The sequence below is a fragment of the Haematobia irritans genome, chromosome 1, assembly GCF_050003625.1.
Source record: "Haematobia irritans isolate KBUSLIRL chromosome 1, ASM5000362v1, whole genome shotgun sequence".
NCBI lineage: Eukaryota > Metazoa > Arthropoda > Insecta > Diptera > Muscidae > Haematobia > Haematobia irritans.
The window spans coordinates 193,780,363-193,804,965 of NC_134397.1; the positions used below are offsets into that span (position 1 = coordinate 193,780,363).

At 33.3% G+C, this 24,603-nt stretch overlaps 2 protein-coding genes and 1 pseudogene across 10 annotated transcripts in view; 1 reads left to right on the forward strand and 2 right to left on the reverse strand.

The window, feature by feature from the left end:
• Positions 1-4,173: 4,173 nt before the first annotated feature.
• On the reverse strand, positions 4,174-23,568 carry Mpc1 (mitochondrial pyruvate carrier). Of its 3 annotated transcripts, none has more exons than XM_075292434.1 (4): positions 23,458-23,568; positions 22,902-23,129; positions 22,733-22,833; positions 4,174-4,996 (listed from the first exon to the last, which is right to left on the reverse strand). In XM_075292434.1, exons 2-4 carry the CDS (start codon positions 22,982-22,984, stop codon positions 4,821-4,823), a joined length of 360 nt encoding a protein of 119 aa, XP_075148549.1. In that variant the 5' UTR covers positions 22,985-23,129; positions 23,458-23,568; the 3' UTR covers positions 4,174-4,820. The 3 variants fall into 3 exon arrangements, with proteins under 3 accessions (XP_075148549.1, XP_075148548.1, XP_075148550.1); XM_075292433.1 differs by having other exon boundaries at positions 23,358-23,518; XM_075292435.1 differs by having other exon boundaries at positions 22,902-23,124; positions 23,358-23,510.
• Positions 7,994-9,157, reverse strand: LOC142219875 (uncharacterized; annotated as a pseudogene).
• Positions 20,887-24,603, forward strand: part of LOC142222327 (CUB and sushi domain-containing protein 3) — an 839,952-nt gene continuing 836,235 nt past the window's right edge. For 6 of the 7 annotated variants that reach the window (XR_012718306.1, XR_012718304.1, XR_012718305.1 and 3 more), the window contains exon 1: positions 20,888-21,015. The gene's annotated coding sequence lies outside the window, so the exon portion shown is untranslated. Of the gene's footprint in view, positions 21,016-24,603 lie in introns of all 7 variants that reach the window. The other variant, XM_075292417.1, reaches the window with a different exon arrangement.

The following is a 24,603-nucleotide window of genomic DNA, read 5'->3' on the forward strand; positions in this document are numbered from 1 at the left end:
TATCTCCCATATATAGCTTTCGCCCGATTTACACTCATATGACCACAGAGGCCAATTTTTTGCTCCGATTTAGTTCAAATTTTGCACAGGGAGTAGAATTAGCATTGTAGCTATGCGTGCCAAATTTGGTTGAAATCGGTTCAGATTTAGATATATCTCCCATATATAGCTTTCGCCCGATTTACACTCATATGACCACAGAGGCCAATTTTTAACTCCGATTTAATTGAAATTTTGCACAGAGAGAAGAATTAGCATTGTTGCTATGCGTGCCAAATTTGGTTGAAATCGGTTCAGATTTAGATATAGCTCCCATATATATGTTTTTCTGATTTCGACAAAAATGGTCAAAATACCAACAATTTCCTTGTAAAATCGCCACTGCGTAGTCGCAAAGTTGTAAAAATGACTCTAATTTTCCTAAACTTTTAAAACATATATATCGAGCGATAAATCATAAATAAACTTTTGCAAAGTTTCCTTAAAATTGCTTCAGATTTAAATGTTTCCCATATTTATACCCTTCACCACTACTGTGGTACAGGGTATAATAAGTTTGTGCATTTGTATGTAACGCCAAGAAGGAGTAATCATAGACCAACCTTTTAGTATACGGATCGGCTTAGAATTAAATTCTGAGTCGATTTAGCGATGTCCGTCTGTCTGTCTGTCCGTCTGTCTGTCCGTCTGTCTGTCCGTCTGTCTGTCCGTCTGTCTGTCCGTCTGTCTGTCTGTCTGTCTGTCTGTTGATGTATTTTTGTGTGCAAAGTACAGCTCGCAGTTTTAGACCGATTGTCCTAAAATTTGGTATAGGGTCCTGTTTCGGCTCAAAGACGATCCCTATTGATTTTGGAAAAAATCGGTTCAGATTTAGATATAGCTGCCATATATATTTTTCGCCGATCTGGTCATAATTGGCGTGTATATCAACCGATCTTCCTCAAATTCCGTACATCCGAATATTTTATGGGTCTCGAAAAACTTGCAAAATATCAGCCAAATCGGTTCAGATTTAGATATAGCTCTCATATATAGCTTTCGCCCGATTTACACTCATTTGCCCAAAGAGGCCAATTTTTAACTCCGATTTGGTTGAAATTTTGCACAGGGAGTAGAATTAGCATTGTAACTATGCGTGCCAAATTTGGTTGACATCGGTTCAGATTTGGATATATCTCCCATATATAGCTTTCGCCCGATTTACACTCATATGACCACAGAGGCCAATTTTTAACTCCGATTTAGTTGAAATTTTGCACAGGGAGTAGAATTAGCATTAAAACTATGCGTGCCAAATTTGGTTGAAATCGGTTCAGATTTGGATATATCTCCCATATATAGCTTTCGCCCGATTTACACTCATATGACCACAGAGGCCAATTTTTTGCTCCGATTTAGTTGAAATTTTGCACAGGGAGTAGAATTAGCATTGTAGCTATGCGTGCCAAATTTGGTTGAAATCGGTTCAGATTTAGATATATCTCCCATATATAGCTTTCGCCCGATTTACACTCATATGACCACAGAGGCCAATTTTTAACTCCGATTTAGTTGAAATTTTGCACAGAGAGAAGAATTAGCATTGTTGCTATGCGTGCCAAATTTGGTTGAAATCGGTTCAGATTTAGATATAGCTCCCATATATATGTTTTTCTGATTTCGACAAAAATGGTCAAAATACCAACAATTTCCTTGTAAAATCGCCACTGCGTAGTCGCAAAGTTGTAAAAATTACTCTAATTTTCCTAAACTTTTAAAACATATATATCGAGCGATAAATCATAAATAAACTTTTGCAAAGTTTCCTTAAAATTGCTTCAGATTTAAATGTTTCCCATATTTTTTTACTAACATTGTGTTCCACCCTATGGCATTAGCCGACTTAAATTTTGAGTCTATAGATTTTGTAGAAGTCTATCAAATTCTTCCAGATCGAGTGATATTTAAATGTATGTATTTGGGACAAACCTTTATATATAGCACCCAACACATTTGACGGATGTGATATGGTATCGAAAATTTAGATCTACAAAGTGGTGCAGGGTATAATATAGTCGGCCCCGCCCGACTTTAGACTTTCCTTACTGGTTTTTACTAACATTGTGTTCCACCCTAGTGCATTAGCCGACTTAAATTTTGAGTCTATAGATTTTATAGAAGTCTATCAAATTCTTCCAGATCGAGTGATATTTAAATGTATGTATTTGGGACAAACCTTTATATATAGCCCCCAACACATTTGACGGATGTGATATGGTATCGAAAATTTAGATCTACAAAGTGGTGCAGGGTATAATATAGTCGGCCCCGCCCGACTTTAGACTTTCCTTACTGGTTTTAACTGAATTAGTCTTCCGAATTTGATTAAAAAGTTAATTGTATCAATTAATTTATTAATTGAAAAAATGTCCAACTTCAATTAACTTTTAAATTGGAAATATTTTAGTGATATTTTTTTATGTGTAGTATGTAATGTTGAACACCTTTTCGGAATCTTCCGAACATATCTGGAATTTATGTAAAAAAAAACTTTTTGGTGTTCGGTCGAAGCAGGAATCGAACCCAGGACCCTTGATATGCAAGGCGGACGTAGAAACCACTGCTCCACGGTGCCCAACTAAATATATGTTTCTGTTAAATAAAGTTTGTTTAATCGGCACGTGGGCGCAGCAAGCTATGCTATATAACTTATATGGATAATTGTCTATTGATGAAAATAACAGCTAACAGGTTGGCTGATAAGTCCCCGGTCTTACAAAGAAAAACACATTTTTTTGTCAAAATTCGTTTTTATTATTCAACATAGTTCCCTTCAAGAGCGATACAACAATTATAACGACCTTCCAATTTTTTGATACCACTTTGGTAGTACTCCTTCGGTTTTGCCTCAAAATAGGCCTCAGTTTCGGCGATCACCTCTTCATTGCAGCCAAATTTTTTTCCCTGCGAACATCCTTTTGAGGTCCGAGAACAAGAAAAAGTCGCTGGGGGCCAGATCTGGAAAATACGGAGGGTGGGGAAGCAATTCGAAGCCCAATTCATGAATTTTTGCCATCGTTCTCAATGACTTGTGGCAGGGTGCGTTGTCTTGGTGGAACAACACTTTTTTCTTCTTCATATGGGGTCGTTTTGCCTTCAAACGCTCCAATAACGCCATATAATAGTCACTGTTGATGGTTTTTCCCTTCTCAAGATAATCGATAAAAATTATTCCATGCGCATCCCAAAAAACAGAGGCCATTACTTTGTCAGCGGACTTTTGAATCTTTCCACGCTTCGGAGACGGTTCACCGGTCGCTGTCCACTCAACCGTCTGTCGATTGGACTCAGGGGTGTAGCCATGTTTCATCCATTGTCACATATCGACGGAAAAACTCGGGTGTATTACGAGTTAACAGCTGCAAACACCGCTCAGAATCATCAACACGTTGTTGGTTTTGGTCAAATGTGAGCTCGCGCGGCACCAATTTTGCACGGAGCTTCCGCATATCCAAATATTGATGAATGATATGACCAACACGTTCCTTTGATATCTTTAAGGCCTCTGCTATCTCGATCAACTTTATTTTACGGTCATTCAAAATCATTTTGTGGATTTTTTTGATATTTTCGTCGGTAACCACCTCTTTCGGGCGGCCACTGCGTTCACCGTCCTCCGTGCTCATTTCACCACGCTTGAATTTTGCATACCAATCAATTATTGTTGATTTCCATGGGGCAGAGTCCGGAAACTCATTATCAAGCCAAGTTTTTGCTTCCAACGTATTTTTCCCCTTCAGAAAACAGTATTTTATCAAAACACGAAATTCCTTTTTTTTCCATTTTTTTCACAATAACAAAAGTTGCTTCACAAAAAACGCTCTATCTCACAAACTAATTGACTTACAGACGTCATATTTTGACACGAATCTTTTGAAGTTTGGTACTATATAAAAATAATATGCATTTAATACTAGCGACGCAATCTATGTGTCAGACCGGGGACTTACCAGCCAACCTGTTATTACTGTTCATAAAAAAGGGGAAAAATAAAAAAACTAACGGTATATACTGGTTTTATCCTGAGTACATCAAAATGTGCAAAATTGAGTACACACTGAAAAAACAGTGAACCCACCAGGAAGAAAACTTTTGATTAATTTTATACTTATCACATTAATAAAAACACATCTATTATATATTTCAAACACTTGCTACGTAAATAGCCTCAGTGTGGGCTTATATTTTATATGTATAGTTTACAACTTTTCCATTTTATGTAAATTCTTCCGATATATTTTATATGACTAGTTCCAGTAAATTTGATCTTTCTAACTATTGTATGAAAATTCTACTTAGAAATTAATATGCATATATAGAGTCATAACAGAGACCATGTAGTTTACATTACAATTGTCTATCAATTGTTTTGTTTTTGTTACGTTTAATAGTGTGGTAAATGATAAACGTTCTGTGCAAATTTAATGATTTTGTAAAAATACAAATTTATATATGTATATCAAAAAGAACATCCAGTATGTGCGGTTATATTATTTTATTGTTTAGCTACAGGAATTTTGTTTAACAATTTTTTTATTTCTTTGTGAATGCAAATCAATGCATTTCTAATTACATATTTATTTAAATAATTAATAATCACTACAGTTTAACACATGTGCCCTAAGAATGTTTAAATCCAAAAGTATGGCATGGTGCATTCAAGTTTCCTCATTTTGTAAAGATGGATGCATGAAATAGTTTAATTATTTGAACATAATATTTGTACACTTTAGTTCATATATATTTATTAAAAACGAATTCTTGGCAATTATAACTCTGATTTAGGCAGCAGCCACAGTTGGCTCGTCCTTCTTTGTCAAATAGTTGTAATTAATAAAACGCACACCTTGTATTGATTGTGCAGTTGCATTTGTTATATGACAGGCTAAAAGCAGCAAATTGCGAGGTTGAACTTTCCAAGCGAAACGCATGAAACAGCATGAGTACAATGTAAGAGCTGAAAAAAAATAATAAAAACAAATTTGTAATTTAATTAAAACAATTTATTAATTAAGTCAAAATTCTTAAAAATCATAATGGCTTTGTCTTTTACAGATAAATGAGATAAAAGGATCCCTGTTTCTGAAAATTATGGCTCATATTATTATATTTATTTAACGAAAGATCTTAGTGAACATTTAGCCATCATTTGCTATCCATAAGAAATTCATAGATATTTTATACTATTCTCTGCGCCTCCTAAAATGCAAATTCCATACTTATGCCAGTCGACTGATGGCTTCTTCCACAAACATTTTTCGACTCTAAGATTCCCAGTACCTACATAGACTATTAAACAGAAAAAAAACAACAACACAAAAATATTCCCAATTGAAAAGTTAACTGAAGCTGAAAACTTTTCCAATAAAAAAATTAATTAATTTAATGATTGAACATTTTTAATTAAAAACCAGTAAGGAAAGTCTAAAGTCGGGCGGGGCCGACTATATTATACCCTGCACCACTTTGTAGATCTAAATTTTCGATACCATATCACATCCGTCAAATGTGTTGGGTGCTATATATAAAGGTTTGTCCCAAATACATACATTTAAATATCACTCGATCTGGAAGAATTTGATAGACTTCTACAAAATCTATAGACTCAAAATTTAAGTCGGCTAATGCCATAGGGTGGAACACAATGTTAGTAAAAAAATATGGGAAACATTTAAATCTGAAGCAATTTTAAGGAAACTTTGCAAAAGTTTATTTATGATTTATCGCTCGATATATATGTTTTAAAAGTTTAGGAAAATTAGAGTAATTTTTACAACTTTGCGACTACGCAGTGGCGATTTTACAAGGAAATTGTTGGTATTTTGACCATTTTTGTCGAAATCAGAAAAACATATATATGGGAGCTATATCTAAATCTGAACCGATTTCAACCAAATTTGGCACGCATAGCAACAATGCTAATTCTTCTCTCTGTGCAAAATTTCAACTAAATCGGAGTTAAAAATTGGCCTCTGTGGTCATATGAGTGTAAATCGGGCGAAAGCTATATATGGGAGATATATCTAAATCTGAACCGATTTCAACCAAATTTGGCACGCATAGCTACAATGCTAATTCTACTCCCTGTGCAAAATTTCAACTAAATCGGAGCAAAAAATTGGCCTCTGTGGTCATATGAGTGTAAATCGGGCGAAAGCTATATATGGGAGATATATCCAAATCTGAACCGATTTCAACCAAATTTGGCACGCATAGTTTTAATGCTAATTCTACTCCCTGTGCAAAATTTCAACTAAATCGGAGTTAAAAATTGGCCTCTGTGGTCATATGAGTGTAAATCGGGCGAAAGCTATATATGGGAGATATATCCAAATCTGAACCGATGTCAACCAAATTTGGCACGCATAGTTACAATGCTAATTCTACTCCCTGTGCAAAATTTCAACCAAATCGGAGTTAAAAATTGGCCTCTTTGGGCAAATGAGTGTAAATCGGGCGAAAGCTATATATGAGAGCTATATCTAAATCTGAACCGATTTGGCTGATATTTTGCAAGTTTTTCGAGACCCATAAAATATTCGGATGTACGGAATTTGAGGAAGATCGGTTGATATACACGCCAATTATGACCAGATCGGCGAAAAATATATATGGCAGCTATATCTAAATCTGAACCGATTTTTTCCAAAATCAATAGGGATCGTCTTTGAGCCGAAACAGGACCCTATACCAAATTTTAGGACAATCGGTCTAAAACTGCGAGCTGTACTTTGCACACAAAAATACATCAACAGACAGACAGACAGACGGACAGACAGACGGACAGACAGACGGACAGACAGACGGACAGACAGACGGACAGACAGACAGACGGACATCGCTAAATCGACTCAGAATTTAATTCTAAGCCGATCCGTATACTAAAAGGTTGGTCTATGATTACTCCTTCTTGGCGTTACATACAAATGCACAAACTTATTATACCCTGTACCACAGTAGTGGTGAAGGGTATAAATCGTCCCCTCAATGAAACAATAGTGTATAATTTTTTGGTCGTTTCGAGAAAATCGAGTTTGAAGGTTTTGTAAAAATATACTTTTGGGAAAACCGTCATATTTCAGAAAATTATAGGTGTTTTCAACTTCTTGTAACTTAACTATGTGGTGGAATAATCAGACCATTGGTAGATGATATTCTACTAATCTATAAGTGCATTAATTGCAATTAAATAACATTCAAAATACCATGATATCACATAGGCTACTTTATTTATTTTAGAATCTATATGAAAATCAGTATACACTATTTTATTTTGTATGGTATACACTATTTTATGTAATTTTTTTGCGCCATTTATCATGAAGTATTTTAATTTGCCGGACGAATGTTCATGCAATAAAACAAAGTATTTGTACTAATAATCCATTTTATTTATAATTCAGTCATTTTTGGAAATTCAATAACACGTTGACTACAGAGCAATTCAATTAAAATTAAAAAAAAAAATACACGAATGAAAGGCAATATTAATTAATATTCACCTTCGGGAATATATTACTCTGCATCAGGCTCATCCAAGCAATTTCGATTTCCTCCAGGCTGAAGACTAAGATAAAAGGAATGAAATTCTTTGGGAATTATATTTTTGGTGCACAGCCCCTTGAGATCGTTGTAAAGACGATATGGTAAGCTGTTGCTTAAATTTAGAGCACAATTTTCGAGTATAACAGTTATTATTAGTTGATTTTTTTCTTTTTCCTTCCATTAAGTCAATTGTTTGCCAATCGGAGTCCCATTTTTCTTTGTAGAGCAGCAAATGAGGATTGACTTTCTCCACTTTAATTTGCTTAATTTTCAACCAATTCACTGAGTCATTTCTGTTATTCTTTTTGAAAGTGTGCCCTAATCTGCTGAACCATTCCTTGATATTATAAATGTCGCTCCAGAACATTCTTTCCACAATGTATGGTTGTTTTCTTCGCAAAATTGTTGATCATTCCTCGGGAGAGTAGATAGATATATTCGCTTGGCACGTTCAATTGTTGAGTGCATACAATCGGCCTCCATTTGTGTGTGGCCGCTTTCTAAATACTTAATCGTGACAGTATTTAAATTAAAGTTACGAATTGCGTAAAATAGAAGCGCTGCAATATAGCAACTCCTATTCTGCCCACCACAACAATCACAATACAAAATTACATCCGCTACATTTTCGTCAATAAGCTCAACATTTTTATAATTGTGGTCCCAATCTCGTCCGAACCTCTATGTCCCTGCGTTTCATCCCACAAGAAACAGTAGCCTTCCTTCGAGGCAAGATCGAAAAATGTATTGTTAAAACTGGCAAACTTCCTTGAATAATACAATGAGATTACATTGCTGCATGAGCTTGTTAAAATAGATTGTAAGTCAAAAGTATATACCCTCAATTTACTATTACTTTTTGCCTCTTCTTTATCGGCCTCCTTTTCCTCTCTAGCTCTCTTCTTATTCTGAATATGTTCATCAAATGCTTCCTGCATAATCTCCTTGTTGTCAGAGTTACGATATCGTTCGCACGTGGAACATGTATCCTTCTTCGGCTTATGAAAGCTATAGTTATATTCATTGCAGAAAATACGCCTGTATACATTTTCCTTAATAGAATTGGTCTCATGCTTTGCATTAAAGAGTTGAAACATTTTTGAAATGTTTAAATTAGAAGCAACGGTTTTGATTTCGATCGAGTATAGTGGCTCTCCACAGCCGGAAACGATTCAATATGGTCCTTAATTATTCTCCTTGGTTCTTCATCCCTTTTTTTATGATGCCCATGGTGCCCTCGTTTATCTATAACTTCACGACATTGAGTTTTGTTAATATATTAAGTGTTTTCAGAAAGAATTGCTTGCATACTTGTTTAGACCTCAGATTGTATCTTAGAGTCTGGGCTCCACCAACAAGAGCCATAGTTAAGTTTTCCGGACCGCTTTTTCTTCGTCCTATTATGTTGCATCCATGCATGCGTATACATCTGCAACATTTAATTTACCGTAAATGTATAAGACTAACCATGAATAACACAAATCGTTCCATACGGATTTACCATCCTCTTGCGAGTAGGTGTCTTGAGCTCAGCCTCCTCGTTATTAATGACGTCTGCAATTGGACTCCCCATGTCTTGGTCTACTTCAGGGTACTATTCCCTTGCCGCAGTAACTTTATCTGATTCATATGCTTTCGACTCAGCGCCTGATTCTGCCTCTTCGTCTGTATCTGCAACATATTCGTCGAAGATCCTGCGGAGAAATCTTCTTCGTCCGTCTTGTTTTGAATAATAAAAATTGTGTATACTTTTTATACACTATTTTTCTTCGAAATTATGTTCAGAGGAACAACTATATAAAACACAATACCTGCATTTAGGCAATTATTAATGAACATATTCTAACGAGAAATTTTACACTATTTTTTCAATTGACATTTTGACCAACTTTGTGGAAGTAGAATTTTATCAAATTTTGACCAGATCTAGAATCGATTATGTAGATTCTTATTCTGCAATAAAAAAATAATGGTGTATATTCGTATACACTATTGTTTTATTGAGGGGACGAAATATGGGAAACATTTAAATCTGAAGCAATTTTAAGGAAACTTTGCAAAAGTTTATTTATGATTTATCGCTCGATATATATGTTTTAAAAGTTTAGGAAAATTAGAGTCATTTTTACAACTTTGCGACTACGCAGTGGCGATTTTACAAGGAAATTGTTGGTATTTTGACCATTTTTGTCGAAATCAGAAAAACATATATATGGGAGCTATATCTAAATCTGAACCGATTTCAACCAAATTTGGCACGCATAGCAACAATGCTAATTCTTCTCTCTGTGCAAAATTTCAATTAAATCGGAGTTAAAAATTGGCCTCTGTGGTCATATGAGTGTAAATCGGGCGAAAGCTATATATGGGAGATATATCTAAATCTGAACCGATTTCAACCAAATTTGGCACGCATAGCTACAATGCTAATTCTACTCCCTGTGCAAAATTTGAACTAAATCGGAGCAAAAAATTGGCCTCTGTGGTCATATGAGTGTAAATCGGGCGAAAGCTATATATGGGAGATATATCCAAATCGGAACCGATTTCAACCAAATTTGGCACGCATAGTTTCAATGCTAATTCTACTCCCTGTGCAAAATTTCAACTAAATCGGAGTTAAAAATTGGCCTCTGTGGTCATATGAGTGTAAATCGGGCGAAAGCTATATATGGGAGATATATCCAAATCTGAACCGATGTCAACCAAATTTGGCACGCATAGTTACAATGCTAATTGTAACTATGCGTGTTGTCCTTGTGCAAAATTTCAACCAAATCGGAGTTAAAAATTGGCCTCTTTGGGCAAATGAGTGTAAATCGGGCGAAAGCTATATATGAGAGCTATATCTAAATCTGAACCGATTTGGCTGATATTTTGCAAGTTTTTCGAGACCCATAAAATATTCGGATGTACGGAATTTGAGGAAGATCGGTTGATATACACGCCAATTATGACCAGATCGGCGAAAAATATATATGGCAGCTATATCTAAATCTGAACCGATTTTTTCCAAAATCAATAGGGATCGTCTCTGAGCCGAAACAGGACCCTATACCAAATTTTAGGACAATCGGTCTAAAACTGCGAGCTGTACTTTGCACACAAAAATACATCAACAGACAGACAGACAGACAGACAGACAGACGGACAGACAGACGGACAGACAGACGGACAGACAGACGGACAGACAGACAGACGGACATCGCTAAATCGACTCAGAATTTAATTCTAAGCCGATCCGTATACTAAAAGGTTGGTCTATGATTACTCCTTCTTGGCGTTACATACAAATGCACAAACTTATTATACCCTGTACCACAGTAGTGGTGAAGGGTATAAAAATATGGGAAACGTTTAAATCTGAAGCAATTTTAAGGAAACTTCGTAAAAGTTTATTTATGATTTATCGCTCGATATATATGTATTAGAAGTTTAGGAAAATTAGAGTCATTTTTACAACTTTTCGACTAAGCAGTGGCGATTTTACAAGGAAAATGTTGGTATTTTGACCATTTTTGTCGAAATCAGAAAAACATATATATGGGAGCTATATCTAAATCTGAACCGATTTCAACCAAATTTGGCACGCATAGCTACAATGCTAATTCTACTTCCTGTGCAAAATTTCAACTAAATCGGAGTTAAAAATTGGCCTCTGTGGTCATATGAGTGTAAATCGGGCGAAAGCTTTATATGGGAGATATATCCAAATCTGAACCGATTTCAAGCAAATTTGGCACGCATAGTAACAACGCTAATTCTACTCCCTATGCAAAATTTCAACTAAATCGGAGCAAAAAATTGGCCTCTGTGGGCAAATGAGTGTAAATCGGGCGAAAGCTATATATGGGAGCTATATCTAAATCTGAACCGATGTTGCTGATATTTTGCAAATTTTTCGAGACTCACAAAATATTCGGATGTACGGAATTTGAGGAAGATCGGTTGATATACACGCCAATTATGACCAGATCGGTGCAAAATATATATGGCAGCTATATCTAAATCTGAACCGATTTTTTCCAAAATCAATAGGGATCGTCTTTGAGCCGAAACAGGACCCTATACCAAATTTTAGGACAATCGGACTAAAACTGCGAGCTGTACTTTGCACACAAAAATACATCAACAGACAGACAGACAGACAGACAGACGGACAGACAGACGGACAGACAGACAGACGGACATCGCTAAATCGACTCAGAATTTAATTCTAAGCCGATCCGTATACTAAAAGGTTGGTCTATGATTACTCCTTCTTGGCGTTACATACAAATGCACAAACTTATTATACCCTGTACCACAGTAGTGGTGAAGGGTATAAATATGGGAAACGTTTAAATCTGAAGCAATTTTAAGGAAACTTCGAAAAAGTTTATTTATGATTTATCGCTCGATATATATGTATTAGAAGTTTAGGAAAATTAGAGTCATTTTTACAACTTTTCGACTAAGCAGTGGCGATTTTACAAGGAAAATATTGGTATTTTGACCATTTTTGTCGAAATCAGAAAAACATATATATGGGAGCTATATCTAAATCTGAACCGATTTCAACCAAATTTGGCACGCATAGCAACAATGCTAATTCTACTCCCTGTGCAAAATTTCAACTAAATCGGAGTTAAAAATTGGCCTCTGTGGTCATATGAGTGTAAATCGGGCGAAAGCTTTATATGGGAGATATATCCAAATCTGAACCGATTTCAAGCAAATTTGGCACGTATAGTTACAACGCTAATTCTACTCCCTATGCAAAATTTCAACTAAATCGGAGCAAAAAATTGGCCTCTGTGGGCAAATAGTGTAAATCGGGCGAAAGCTATATATGGGAGCTATATCTAAATCTGAACCGATTTTGCTGATATTTTGCAAGTTTTTCGAGACTCATAAAATATTCGGATGTACGGAATTTGAGGAAGATCGGTTGATATACACGCCAATTATGACCAGATCGGTGAAAAATATATATGGCAGCTATATCTAAATCTGAACCGATTTTTTCCAAAATCAATAGGGATCGTCTTTGAGCCGAAACAGGACCCTATACCAAATTTTAGGACAATCGGACTAAAACTGCGAGCTGTACTTTGCACACAAAAATACATCAACAGACAGACAGACAGACAGACAGACGGACAGACAGACGGACAGACAGACGGACAGACAGACAGACGGACATCGCTAAATCGACTCAGAATTTAATTCTAAGCCGATCCGTATACTAAAAGGTTGGTCTATGATTACTCCTTCTTGGCGTTACATACAAATGCACAAACTTATTATACCCTGTACCACAGTAGTGGTGAAGGGTATAAAAATGTATACTTAGTCTTCCGAGTTTAATTATAAAGTTAATTGTATAACTTTATAATTAAACTCAGAAGACTAAGTTAGTTAAAAACCACACACAAAAAATTATCACCAAAATTTTTTCAATTAAACACTTAATTGAATTTGGAAACGGATTCAATTAATATGTTAATTAATTCAATTAATTATTTAATCAAATCCGAATAAAAACCAATTTAAAAAATGATTGATATTTGTTAAGTTTCCAATTAAAATATTAATTGATTCAATCAATTTCTTAATCAATTCGGAAATAATTTTCAATTACAAACGTGATTGAAATTTTTTCCGTTTCCAATTACACATGTGATTGATCCAATCACCTTTGTGATTGAAACTGAATAATTTTGAGCAATGGAAAGAGCGAAAAGAGAACAAGAGAATGGGTTTTTATTCAACAATGTATGTTTAACAAAATTAACTTTTAATTGAACAAAATGAAATTCGAATTATTCTGTTTACTTTCAGAAAAACTAATTTAGCTTACAGGCTGCTGATTTATTGGAAATCTAGGCGCATCTACATATTAGAAGGAACATGCTAACACGGTTATTATTATAAGGAAGATAATGATTTATATAATTTATTTTTTCACCCTATAGTTGTTATTGATAGTAGTTGTATTTGTAAGTTATGTTAGAACAAAATACAAATGACAAGAACCAAAATTATCTGTCTATTGCATAATTCAAAAAATAATAAAATATTAAATATGTTTTATAAGAAACACATATTTTCTTTTATTTCAAAAGAAAAAAAAACTAAATACGATTTTGAGGTCGCAATATATAAATTTTTTGATCGAAATTTATAGCCAATTTCAATTAATTATTTAATTGAATGAATCAAATAGTTGATTGATTTTTGTCGCATAATAATTAAAATTTTAATTTATTCAATTAAAACTATGATTGAATTTTATATTAAAAATCAATCACGTTTTTAATTGATTCAATCACACAATTAATTGATTCCGTGACAAAAGTCAATTAAATTTTTAATTAAAAATCGTGTTGGTTTTCAATCAAAATGGGTGATTGATACTATCATTTTCGTGATTGAAGACATTTCAATTAAAAAAACGATTGAATCCGCGATTTTCGTGATTGAATTCAAAAAAAATTTGTTTGTGTGCAATTAAGGAAAGTCTAAAGTCGGGCGGGGCCGACTATATTACACCCTGCACCACTTTGTAGGTAAATCCACATTTTCGATACCATGACAAATCCGTCAAATGTGTTGGGTGTTATATATAAAGATTATGTTTCCATATACATATATTTAAATCTGACTCGATGTGGACAAAATTTGTTAGACTTTTGTAGACTTAAAATTTAAGTCGGTTAATGTCCTGTGGTGGAGGAAAATAAATCTGAAGCAATTTTTAGACAACTTTATCGGTCGATAGATACGTATTATAAATATAGGAAAATTGGAGTCATTTTTACAAGTTTTCGTCTTAGCAGTGGTGTTTTTACAAGGAAAATATGGGTAGTTTTGCCAATTTTTCCGAAATCACAAAAACATATATATGGAACCTATATCCAAATCTGAACGAATTTCAACCAAATTTAGCATACATAGCTACAATGTTAATTCTACTCCCTGTGCAAAATTTCAATTAAATCGGATTACAAATTTGGCCTCTGGGATCATATGAGTGTAAAATTTGTTTGTACATGAATACCTTTATTAATATATCGCAAACAGAGAATAAAAATTCAATGAATGATATCTGTATCCAATTTTAATTTTATCGATCCTAGATTTAAAGCCAGGGAGGTCCCTAAAAAATGTCTTTATTTTAAAGAAGCCGCATCTTTGGCTCGGAATCAATACCAAAATCTTTAAAGGAAGGTCAAAATCTTTGGATCCAAGTAAACTTTGTTTTGAGGGTATATCAATTAAATTTTTAATTGAATTAATTATATATTTTTTTTTAATTTGCTAATGAAATCAATTAATTTTTTAATCAAGTATTTTTTGATGCCCAATTAAAACCGTGGTTGATACTATGATTTTCGTGATTAAAACAGGAAAACATTTTTTCTATGTATACAACCACACACAGAAAAAAATATCACCAAAATATTTCCAATTAAAAAGTTAATTGATGTATAAATTTTTTTCAATTAATAAATTAATTGATACAATTAACTTTTTAATCATGATAGAAACATTAAGTTAATTAAGTCAATGATTGAAAATTTAATTAAAAAAACTTTTTAATCAAATTCGGAAGGCTAATTCAGTTAAAAAAGAGTGCTGATTTTTTTTTAATTTTAATTTTTTCTGGTAACAATGCATCGTCACAGATGACAACAAAAAGGGGCGTTCCTCAGGGGTCCATACTTGGACCCTTGCTATATACGATGTACTCGAATGATTTACCGAACCAGCTAGAACATACGAACTTAAGAATGTATGCTGATGATGTCCAGTTATATACATCTACCACTACTGATGCAATCGATAGGTGCGTAATGAATGTTAACAATGATCTCAACAAGATCCTGGATTGGGCGAATGGAAATGGCCTAGCTCTGAACCCCAATAAATCGAAGGCAATTTTGATTCATAAGAAATCCACAAGTCTGGGCATGTTAACATATTTCTGGGTAACTGCCAAATAGAACTTGTGAAGAAAGTGAAGAATCTTGGAGTAACTTTTAATGAGAATTTGACTTGGTCTGATCATATTAATGCTAAATGTGGTAAAATATACGGTATGTTGCGTAATCTTTGGTACACTCAAGCGTTTACACCTTTTCGTATAAGACTGCTGTTGGCCAAATCCTATGTCCTCCCTACTTTGTTGTATTGTTGTGAAATTTTCTCTGGATGTAACACCACCGACTTAAAAAGACTAACAACCACGTTCAACAATATTGCCCGCTATGTCTTCGGATTGAAACGTTATGATAGTGTGACACTTTTTGCGAAAAAAATTTTTGGTATCCCGTTTGACAAATACGTTCAACTCAGAACTCTGTTATTCCTCCAAAAAATTATACACACAAAGGAACCATCATACCTCTACGAACGATTAACATTCGCTAGATCCAACCGTGGTAACAATTTGATACAGACTCGACATAGAAGTCAGTTATCTGAGCAGTTTTATATATATGCGACTCGTCTCTGGAATCAGTTACCCAATCAACTTCAACGTATATACAACACAGCGCAGTTCAAGTCGAAGCTAACAAAATATCTAATTCAGGGCGATTAAATAAAAAAAAATTATATTAATATCTAATTCATAACCATATTATATGTAATTCCTATTCATAATTATTATTATTATACTTCTTAAAATATCTTTCTACTTATTATATTTATTATAACATTATTGATTCTAATACTCATTATAAGATATATATCTTGTGTATTAGGAACCCAAAATAAATAAATGAAATGAATTTTTAATTAAAAATGTATTTCAAACAATCATTTGTTAATCCAAATGAAAACTCTAAGCCAATTCAGAAAGTAATTAAAAATAGTTACCTTTTTTTATTAATAAATTAATTGAGTTTTGCAATCAACATCAATTAAATTTTTAATTGAATCAATTAAAAAATTAATTGGATCAATTAATTTGGTGATTGAATCAGAAAAAAAAATTGTGTACATATGGATTGTTATGGAGGTACATTTTAACACTTTTACTACCGAAATAAAACTAATGTCAGTATGTAGAATAAAAAAATGTAAATTTGAAGACCTACCTCAATTACTAAAAGAGCTATATGAGTTTGTTCTAAACACTTGATTCTTGAATTGTGACCAAATGGCCTCACGAAAATAAGCCCTATTTGGCCTACAATATCTTTCAAAGTGTGAAAAAAAAAATACAAAAGAAAACCTAAAAAAAATATTAGCTATAGTTTTTGTATGAATTTCAATTTATTGGAGACATTCAGTAGCAAAATGGTCTCAAAATTTCGTATTTTTCGTTTATTGTTAAAGAAGTTTATAAAACTGTATTTTTGTGCTCACTAATATGGAAAATATTAATAGGTTGTTTAAATTAAAGTCTCTACTTTAAAAAAGCATCGAGAAATCAATAGAAACCAAGTGAGGAAATAGAGTTTGGTGTCGTTTTCGAATGTCCTCCTAAGTGGACATCGGTAGTCAAAGGGTTAATAAGTAAAAGTACTCATTTTTTGGATTTTCTATTAAAGGCAAATAAAAACAATGTTATAATCAGTGATATAAAGTAATTTAATTTAGTTATCTGCAATCTCATACATGATAAAAGTAAGTACCTTGTTAATGGTAAAAAAGTACAGAATATATAATATCAAATATTTCTTCTGTAGTAAGTGCCCAACAAAAAAAAAATTGGAAGTTGTTCCACAAGCATTTAGCCTGGGTCTTATAAAATGCGCCTTTTGGCTGTTTTAAGGGAAAACTTAAATTTTGGACAGTTAAATGTCAAAAAAAAGGAAGATTAATAAAAAAACTAAAAAAAAACGATGAAAATAGAACAAAAAATATGTTGCCCCCGCGGGGACTCGAATGATGTGCCAATTTTTTTTATTATGTTATTTGGGTTTAAATCAGTATTTAACTTAAAAAAAGTTTACTGCTTTAACTTAAAAAAAGTTTACTGCTTTTCAGCAAATAATGAAGAAAAAAAACTTTCACTTCAAAACTAATATCAACCAATTTCAATTCAAAAATCATAAGCACTTATTTATCATAATTGTCGATAATAGAAAAAATTCAAAATTTGTGATTCAAATTTACAGCGCAATTGTTCGAAATATTATCCAATTACACAAATTAAAATTAAATAAATGGTAATAACTTAATTACACATAATATATTCAACTAAAAATAATTGTTTAATAAATATGATGTCGTTTAAATGAAATTATTCAATAAATTAACTAAAATATTTAATTGACGTTCTTAACATTAATCATAATCAGCACAGATAATTTACACCGACGGCAATAATTATTATTTCATGGGGAATCAGAAAAGCATCGCCGCCTGGTGTTTTTTGTTTTACTGATTAGCTTGTTTATTCTGCCATTAGAAACACTTTAAAAATAATCAATCTAATAGGTATGTAAGCGTTGTTTCAATTTGATATGCATATGCGGCTTATTTGAGACTACGTGGCTAATAGAATTCCAAATGAATGCAAACGAAAACAATAAACAAACCTGTTTATATACAATTTTGTAGGCATACAAAAATTAATTGATCCAATTAATTTTTAATTGAAATGTATTCAATCACAGAAATGATAGTATCAATTAAACAATTAATTGAAAGTCAATTAAAAAATTATTTGATACTATTAATTTTTTGGATTGATTTTTGTTTCAATTAAAAAAAATTGTTCAATATTTTTTAAAACTCAATTAAGAGTTTAACTGGAAAAGTTTTCGTGATTTTTTTCTGTGTATACAGCAAACAAATTAAAACGCTTATGGCCAGTTTCACATCCTCAGACTAATTTTAGCCGGAGGATAGACCTCTGGTTAGTAAAATTTTTGTATGGGATCAGCTGTTTTATCGACACGAAAAATAATAATGTGTCTTATATATGCCTGTTCGAAACAGAAAAATTTTGGTCAAAATTTGACTTAAATCGAGGTGAGTATTACTTCACTAGCCCAGAGGGCCAGTAAGAAATTTGATATTTGAATAAAATGTTTGACATGTCTTGTTACAGTTTGATTATCTGAAAACAAATAAAAAGTAGTTTTATACGGCCTCCTCACTAAGCATGTTTTGGGGTTTGAAATTTTTTCCCTTGATAAGCATTTCATACAAAAAATGCAAACACACAAGTTTTCCACGAAAACACGCCAAATTTAGAATGTGAACCTCCGCCCTCGTTGCAGTCGGGTCTACGGCCCGGGGCGGTAGGGTCTACGGCCCGGGGCGGTAGGGTCTACGGCCCGGGGCGGTAGTTGGTATTTTCGAGTTTTTATTTCCCGAAAAACTCGAAAATACCAACTCCAAAGGGCTACAACAACAACAGAATGTGAACCTGACTATTTTGGAATGTACTGACTAAACATACTCTATTCCAAATACAAAAATTAAGGCTTTGAAGAATATAGGGATGTGAAAATAACTCAATTTATTTTCCTTTGCGAACCCGGTATTTATTTGAACAAACGTTGCATAGACAGTGAAACCTCTCAATTAAAATTAATCTCTCAAACCTGGACACCTTTCAAAGATGGACAGAATTTAGGAGACCATGGGTGTCCACCATTCAGAGGTTTCACGGTATTTGATTTTAGAATAAATGATAATTTCTAGTTTCCATGACAACTTTCCAACTAAAACATCTCAACTCGGTCTGAACTGGTAGGTTAGGTTCGGTGGCAGCCCGATGTATCAGGCTCACTTAGACTATTCAGTCCATTGTGAACTTCTCTCTTATCACTGAGTGCTGCCTAATTCCATGTTAAGCTCAATGAAAAGGGACCTCCTTTTTATAGCCGAGTCTGAACTGGTAAAAACGAATGAGGAAAACGAGTAAAAAAACTTTCGGATTCGAACAGGCTCTAAGAAGTTTACGTTGACAGAAAACCTACTCCCTTCTTCTGTGTTACGAATTCGCCAAACGCAATATTTTCCTCAATCACTAGTATCCAAACCATTATGATATATAATACCAATTTTTTTCCATACTGTCCTTATGGATAAGAAAATTAAATGGAAGAAATTTCTTGGCAAAATATGAAATGATTCAGAATTTATTGACAGTTAAAAATGTTTCGTTTTGCGAATTCGTAAACCAGAACATGGGTGACAGTTTCCTCAAAACAAAAACATCGCCTAGTCATCAAATCTCAATTTATTCCGATACTAATCGATGATTATGTAAGGTTATAGTAACAGGCTGTTACTAATAGCCCATTCGTTCAGATTCATTTGGTTTAATTACATTATGATACCACCTCTCCCTTATGCTGCTTAATTTTACATTTAGTTCAATAACGACGGAATAAATTCAAACAAATGTTTCAATTAATTTCTTTCTTTGACATAAATATATAAATTTAATACAGTAAGTTATTGTTGTCGAAACATTTTTTGTATTAATTCTTTAAAAAATTGTTTCACTGTAAAATAGTATCTAATACCTCTCATTTATGTTCCGTACTATGTTCTTGTTCTACAGTGCAAATCGAGAACAACTAATTAAATTTTGAATTTATGGTCGAAACGACGTTGTTCGAAGTTTGTGTTCTCTAATAACTGCAATTTTATTTATTTTTCTTCATATTCCGATATTCGAAACAATCGTATCCAAATTTTGGCATTCGCTATTTAACCCTGGAGAGTCATCCCTATTTCTTGTACACTAACGCCATCCTACGTCATTTTGACTACGGTCTATTTCAAAGCTCTATAAATTTCATCGTGAACAAAACTGATAACCAAAATTTTAATTACTATGTTACTCAGTCCATTTTTAATTAATAATAATCAAAAATTCATAAATTGGCTGAATTAGTATAACTTAAATCACGAGGCATAGTTATCGATTGTTTACATTTTGCTCCCATGAGAAATATATGGCAAAACTGTATTATTGACATGCAACAGGAATTCTCGCAAGAGCTGCATAACGGACTTTATTCTATGGTCTCATCGGGAGTAAGTAACTATTCAAAATAATACACATTCTACTGTGAATGTCCAAATGAGAAAGTAGAAGAAGTTCCTAACAAACAGAACATAAGTTTAGCGAAAGAAGAATGAACCGTACAATGCTATGTTCAACAATAGCAGAGAATTCTGAAAATTGTTTAAATATGATACGCGAAATTTATAGTGATCATTAAAGGATTTCTATTAGCACAAGAATATTTACATTTTCGTTCGCCGGGTTATTATGATTTGTACTATTCTGTGTGTCTCAAACATCGGCATATGTATAACAAATACATAATTACTGTGAATGTAAAAAGGGGAAAGAAGAAGAGCGACATTTGCAAATAACAGTTTAGCGATATAACAATAACAGAAGACTGCGATCGTCTTGTGAAAACTATAAAAAAAAAAACTAAATTGCAACAGTTCCGAATAAAGGTGAGTACTTTATTAAATAATAGAATGAAAGTATATTCATACTATAAAGTAGTGAGTTAACATTTATTGTTAAACCCCTAGGTTAGGTTAGTTGTAATGTCAGTCCGTTACTTCAGGCTCACTTTGACTATTCAGTCCATTGTGATACCTTAGTGGAGATCTACTCTCTTGTCACTAAGTGCTGCCCGATTCCATGTTTAGCTCAAGCTCCTATATCGTATAGAATCTAACTACCTGATTCCATACGATATAGGGCCTCTTAGCTTCCACGCTTGTTTGATTGAAATTGGTGTACACTTTGCAATTTGGTGTGTAATGTTTGCTTCCTTTTTCATATTTTAATATATATGCCACGAAAAGGTCGATCAATATTTTGTTGCATGAGCAACATAACCCTTCTGTGAATGATGAGGCCCTGTAGACCTTTTTGATTTTTATTCATAACTAACTTTATCTTCTATATGATTTGCAGAGTGATGGTTTATGACTTCTTGTATTATAGTGTTTTAAGTTGTAAACTTTAACTTTTTATGTAATTGAATCATGAAATCAGTAAACTATATATACAAACAAATATCTATATATGCAATTTGTGCGTCATAGAAGAGTCCACCTACAGTAAGTAATCGAAAAGTATTGTAGGGATAACCTCTCTACCATCCTTTTTTTATTGTGGGTCCCACGGTACCGCTTCCGGTGTTATCACATACAGGAGGGCTAACCCTTTCACTAATGAAATAAACCCAGTGCTAAAAACTCTAATTTTCATTCCTTGTTTACTTGTACTAACAGCATGTTAAAAAAAAATTGTCATTCTGAGCAGCTACCTCAATTAGTTCAAAAGCTATATGAGTGTACTCTAAAAACTTGATTCTTGATTTGTGACCAAATGGTATTGCGAACATAAGCTGTATTTGGCCTATAATATCTATCGAAATGTGAGAAAAACTACAAAAGAATCTGAAATGATCAGTTATAGTTTTTGTATTTATATTTATTAGAAAGTGTCTCAAAATTTTTTATTTTTTGTTTATTGCTAAAGAAGTTTTTAAAAAGGAATTTTAGTGCTCACCATAATGGAAAATATTTATAGCTTATTTAGATTAAAGCATCTACATTAATATACCATCGAGAAATAAATGGAAACTTAGTGGAGAAATAGAGTTTGGTGTCGTATCCAAATGTTCTTCAAAGTGTTCCCATCGTTAGTCAATGACTATACAATTTTGTTGCCAATTTATTAAGCTACTAAATGATACAAAAACAATTGGCCCTTTCGTAACCTATGTCTAAAAATCTTTCCTGGATAGAAGAATTCACTATTAAAAGTGAAGAGCCACCTAATAGATATGAGTTTTGAACATTTTGATACAATGTTATTCAAATTTTGTAGCTAACAAAATCTTAATTTTCATTGCATTTCGTTCAACAATATTGTAAAAAGTTTGTTTTGTTTTTACCACATTTACAAAGAGAATTTTGAGTTCATTGTAAATAATACATAGTAAAACAAAATACTAAAGTGCTGTGCTTTCACATGCAATCGCAGAAAGCCATTTGGTTGACGACCTTCACTCGCAACCTCTAAGCACATATGGTCGCGAATTCAAATTCACTTTCACCGAAAAATGAGAAATAAAAATTCAATTCTCATGAGTTTTTAAGAATGAATGAAAAGTTTAAAAGGATTTCAAAATAAGACCGATATTTGTCTTACCTAGAGTCATGCGACCAGATATGATCTTAGGATCCTTATTGATATCGGCCAAAGCAGCTATAGGTATACCCCAATTGGCTACGGGTCCCCAAAAATGTGTGCTGTAAAAGAATAGAAGAGGGATTTCATTTAAAATTTTAATATGAAGGGGTCCAACAATAATTCCTACCTCATCAAATAATCGCGAAACTCTTTGCTCTTCAGATTCTCCGCTAGCTTCCCCACTAGACCGGCAGCCCGTTTTTGCGACATGATAGTTATTTAGATTCGAAACTTAAAACTGATTACACTCGAAGGTCAGACTTAGATTAGGGTGCCCAAGTTGTTGTTGCCGAATTGTTAAAAGTTGGAACGTCGTTCTACTTGTTGATGTGTGATGTGTGTACTTAAACCTGATCTAAATAGAAATAAAGTATCGAAACGTGGAATTAATTTTCACATCCACTAGGAAGCAATGAAATTGAAGTTATGTAAAAAAAATTATATGCACAAATAAAATGAATGAATGCGTGAATTGAAGAGGTAGCAAATCAACGTTGGTGACAGTGACAACGTCGTGTTGTTGTTATTATGCGAAAATAAAAATCACAAAATTTTAATTGCACATATAAACACAAGCACTCACACAAACTCATTAGTTAAATAGAAATTCACGCAGCTAGCTGAATGGAATGATGGAATAATAGAAGCGGTTAAAGTACGAGACACAGCAACAAAGCGCTCACCACCAGAAAAAAGAAATGACAACCACTCACTTTACAACAACCTGATCAACTACTATATTTAAATTTTTCGATTCCTTTGTGGTGCTTTCATTCCATTTTGTTTTGATCAATTTTCAACGTCTTTGGCAATCAGCTGTTTCAACCTTAGTTTTGTGGATCCCTAAATTAGAATTTAAGCGCTAGCGCAATTCACAATAATGACTTCTATCATAGACTATAGACTTTAGATAGATGCGCCACGAGTGTCAAACTATTTTTGACAGTTCCGAAGATTAAGAAAAAACGAGAAAAATAAGAGCACGCTTACAATCTCTTTCGTTTTCCTTTTTGTAGTTTGCCAATTTTACACAAAATTAGAATGTTTATGATGCAACAGATGATTTATAAATAAATTAATATATTAAAAGTTCATATTTGAACAAAAAATTGTGACCAAAATCGCGAAAATACGAAATTTAATTTTGAGCAGCATTGCTCTTTACGAACAACACAAAAGCAAATGCACGAAAATTAATGTTTGGGACTGACTCTTTACGAAAAAATCAAAACGAAATGTCAGAAAATTTATTTTTGGAACTGACACATTTTTTTAAAGAGAATAGTGGATCATCTATGTATTAAAAGGTCTATGCACCAGTGCAATTGAAGCATTTCATACATTAAAAATGCAAGATTTCACTTCTTTTCTATGATTGCTTTTGAACAGCTGATGACAGTGTTGCATATTTTTGGAGATGTCCTGGATAAACGAGTACTCTGTTTTCTTTTTGTCCTCCACGGCTTAGGGCATCCAGTGCTAAAAAAAAAACTAGGGCTGTCATTCGGTATCGATTTTTATAAATCCTGGGATTTCAAAATATAGAATCCCGGGATTTTTTCTGTGATGGGTGAAGCGTATCAAAAAGTACAAAATGTACATGAAAGTATTTTGCCATCACTGTTGTTACAAGAGCCATTTTATATTCTGTGAAGCGCAATGCTTCCGCTAGTGAAAAATTGAGTGAAGTAGATTTTGGAAAAAAGTGGAGTAGATTGAATAAAATTGAAGTAGCATACATTTTTGAAAACAAAACAATAGAATTCATTTTATTATACCCTCCACCAGAGGATGGGGGTATATTAACTTTGTCATTCCGTTTATAACAC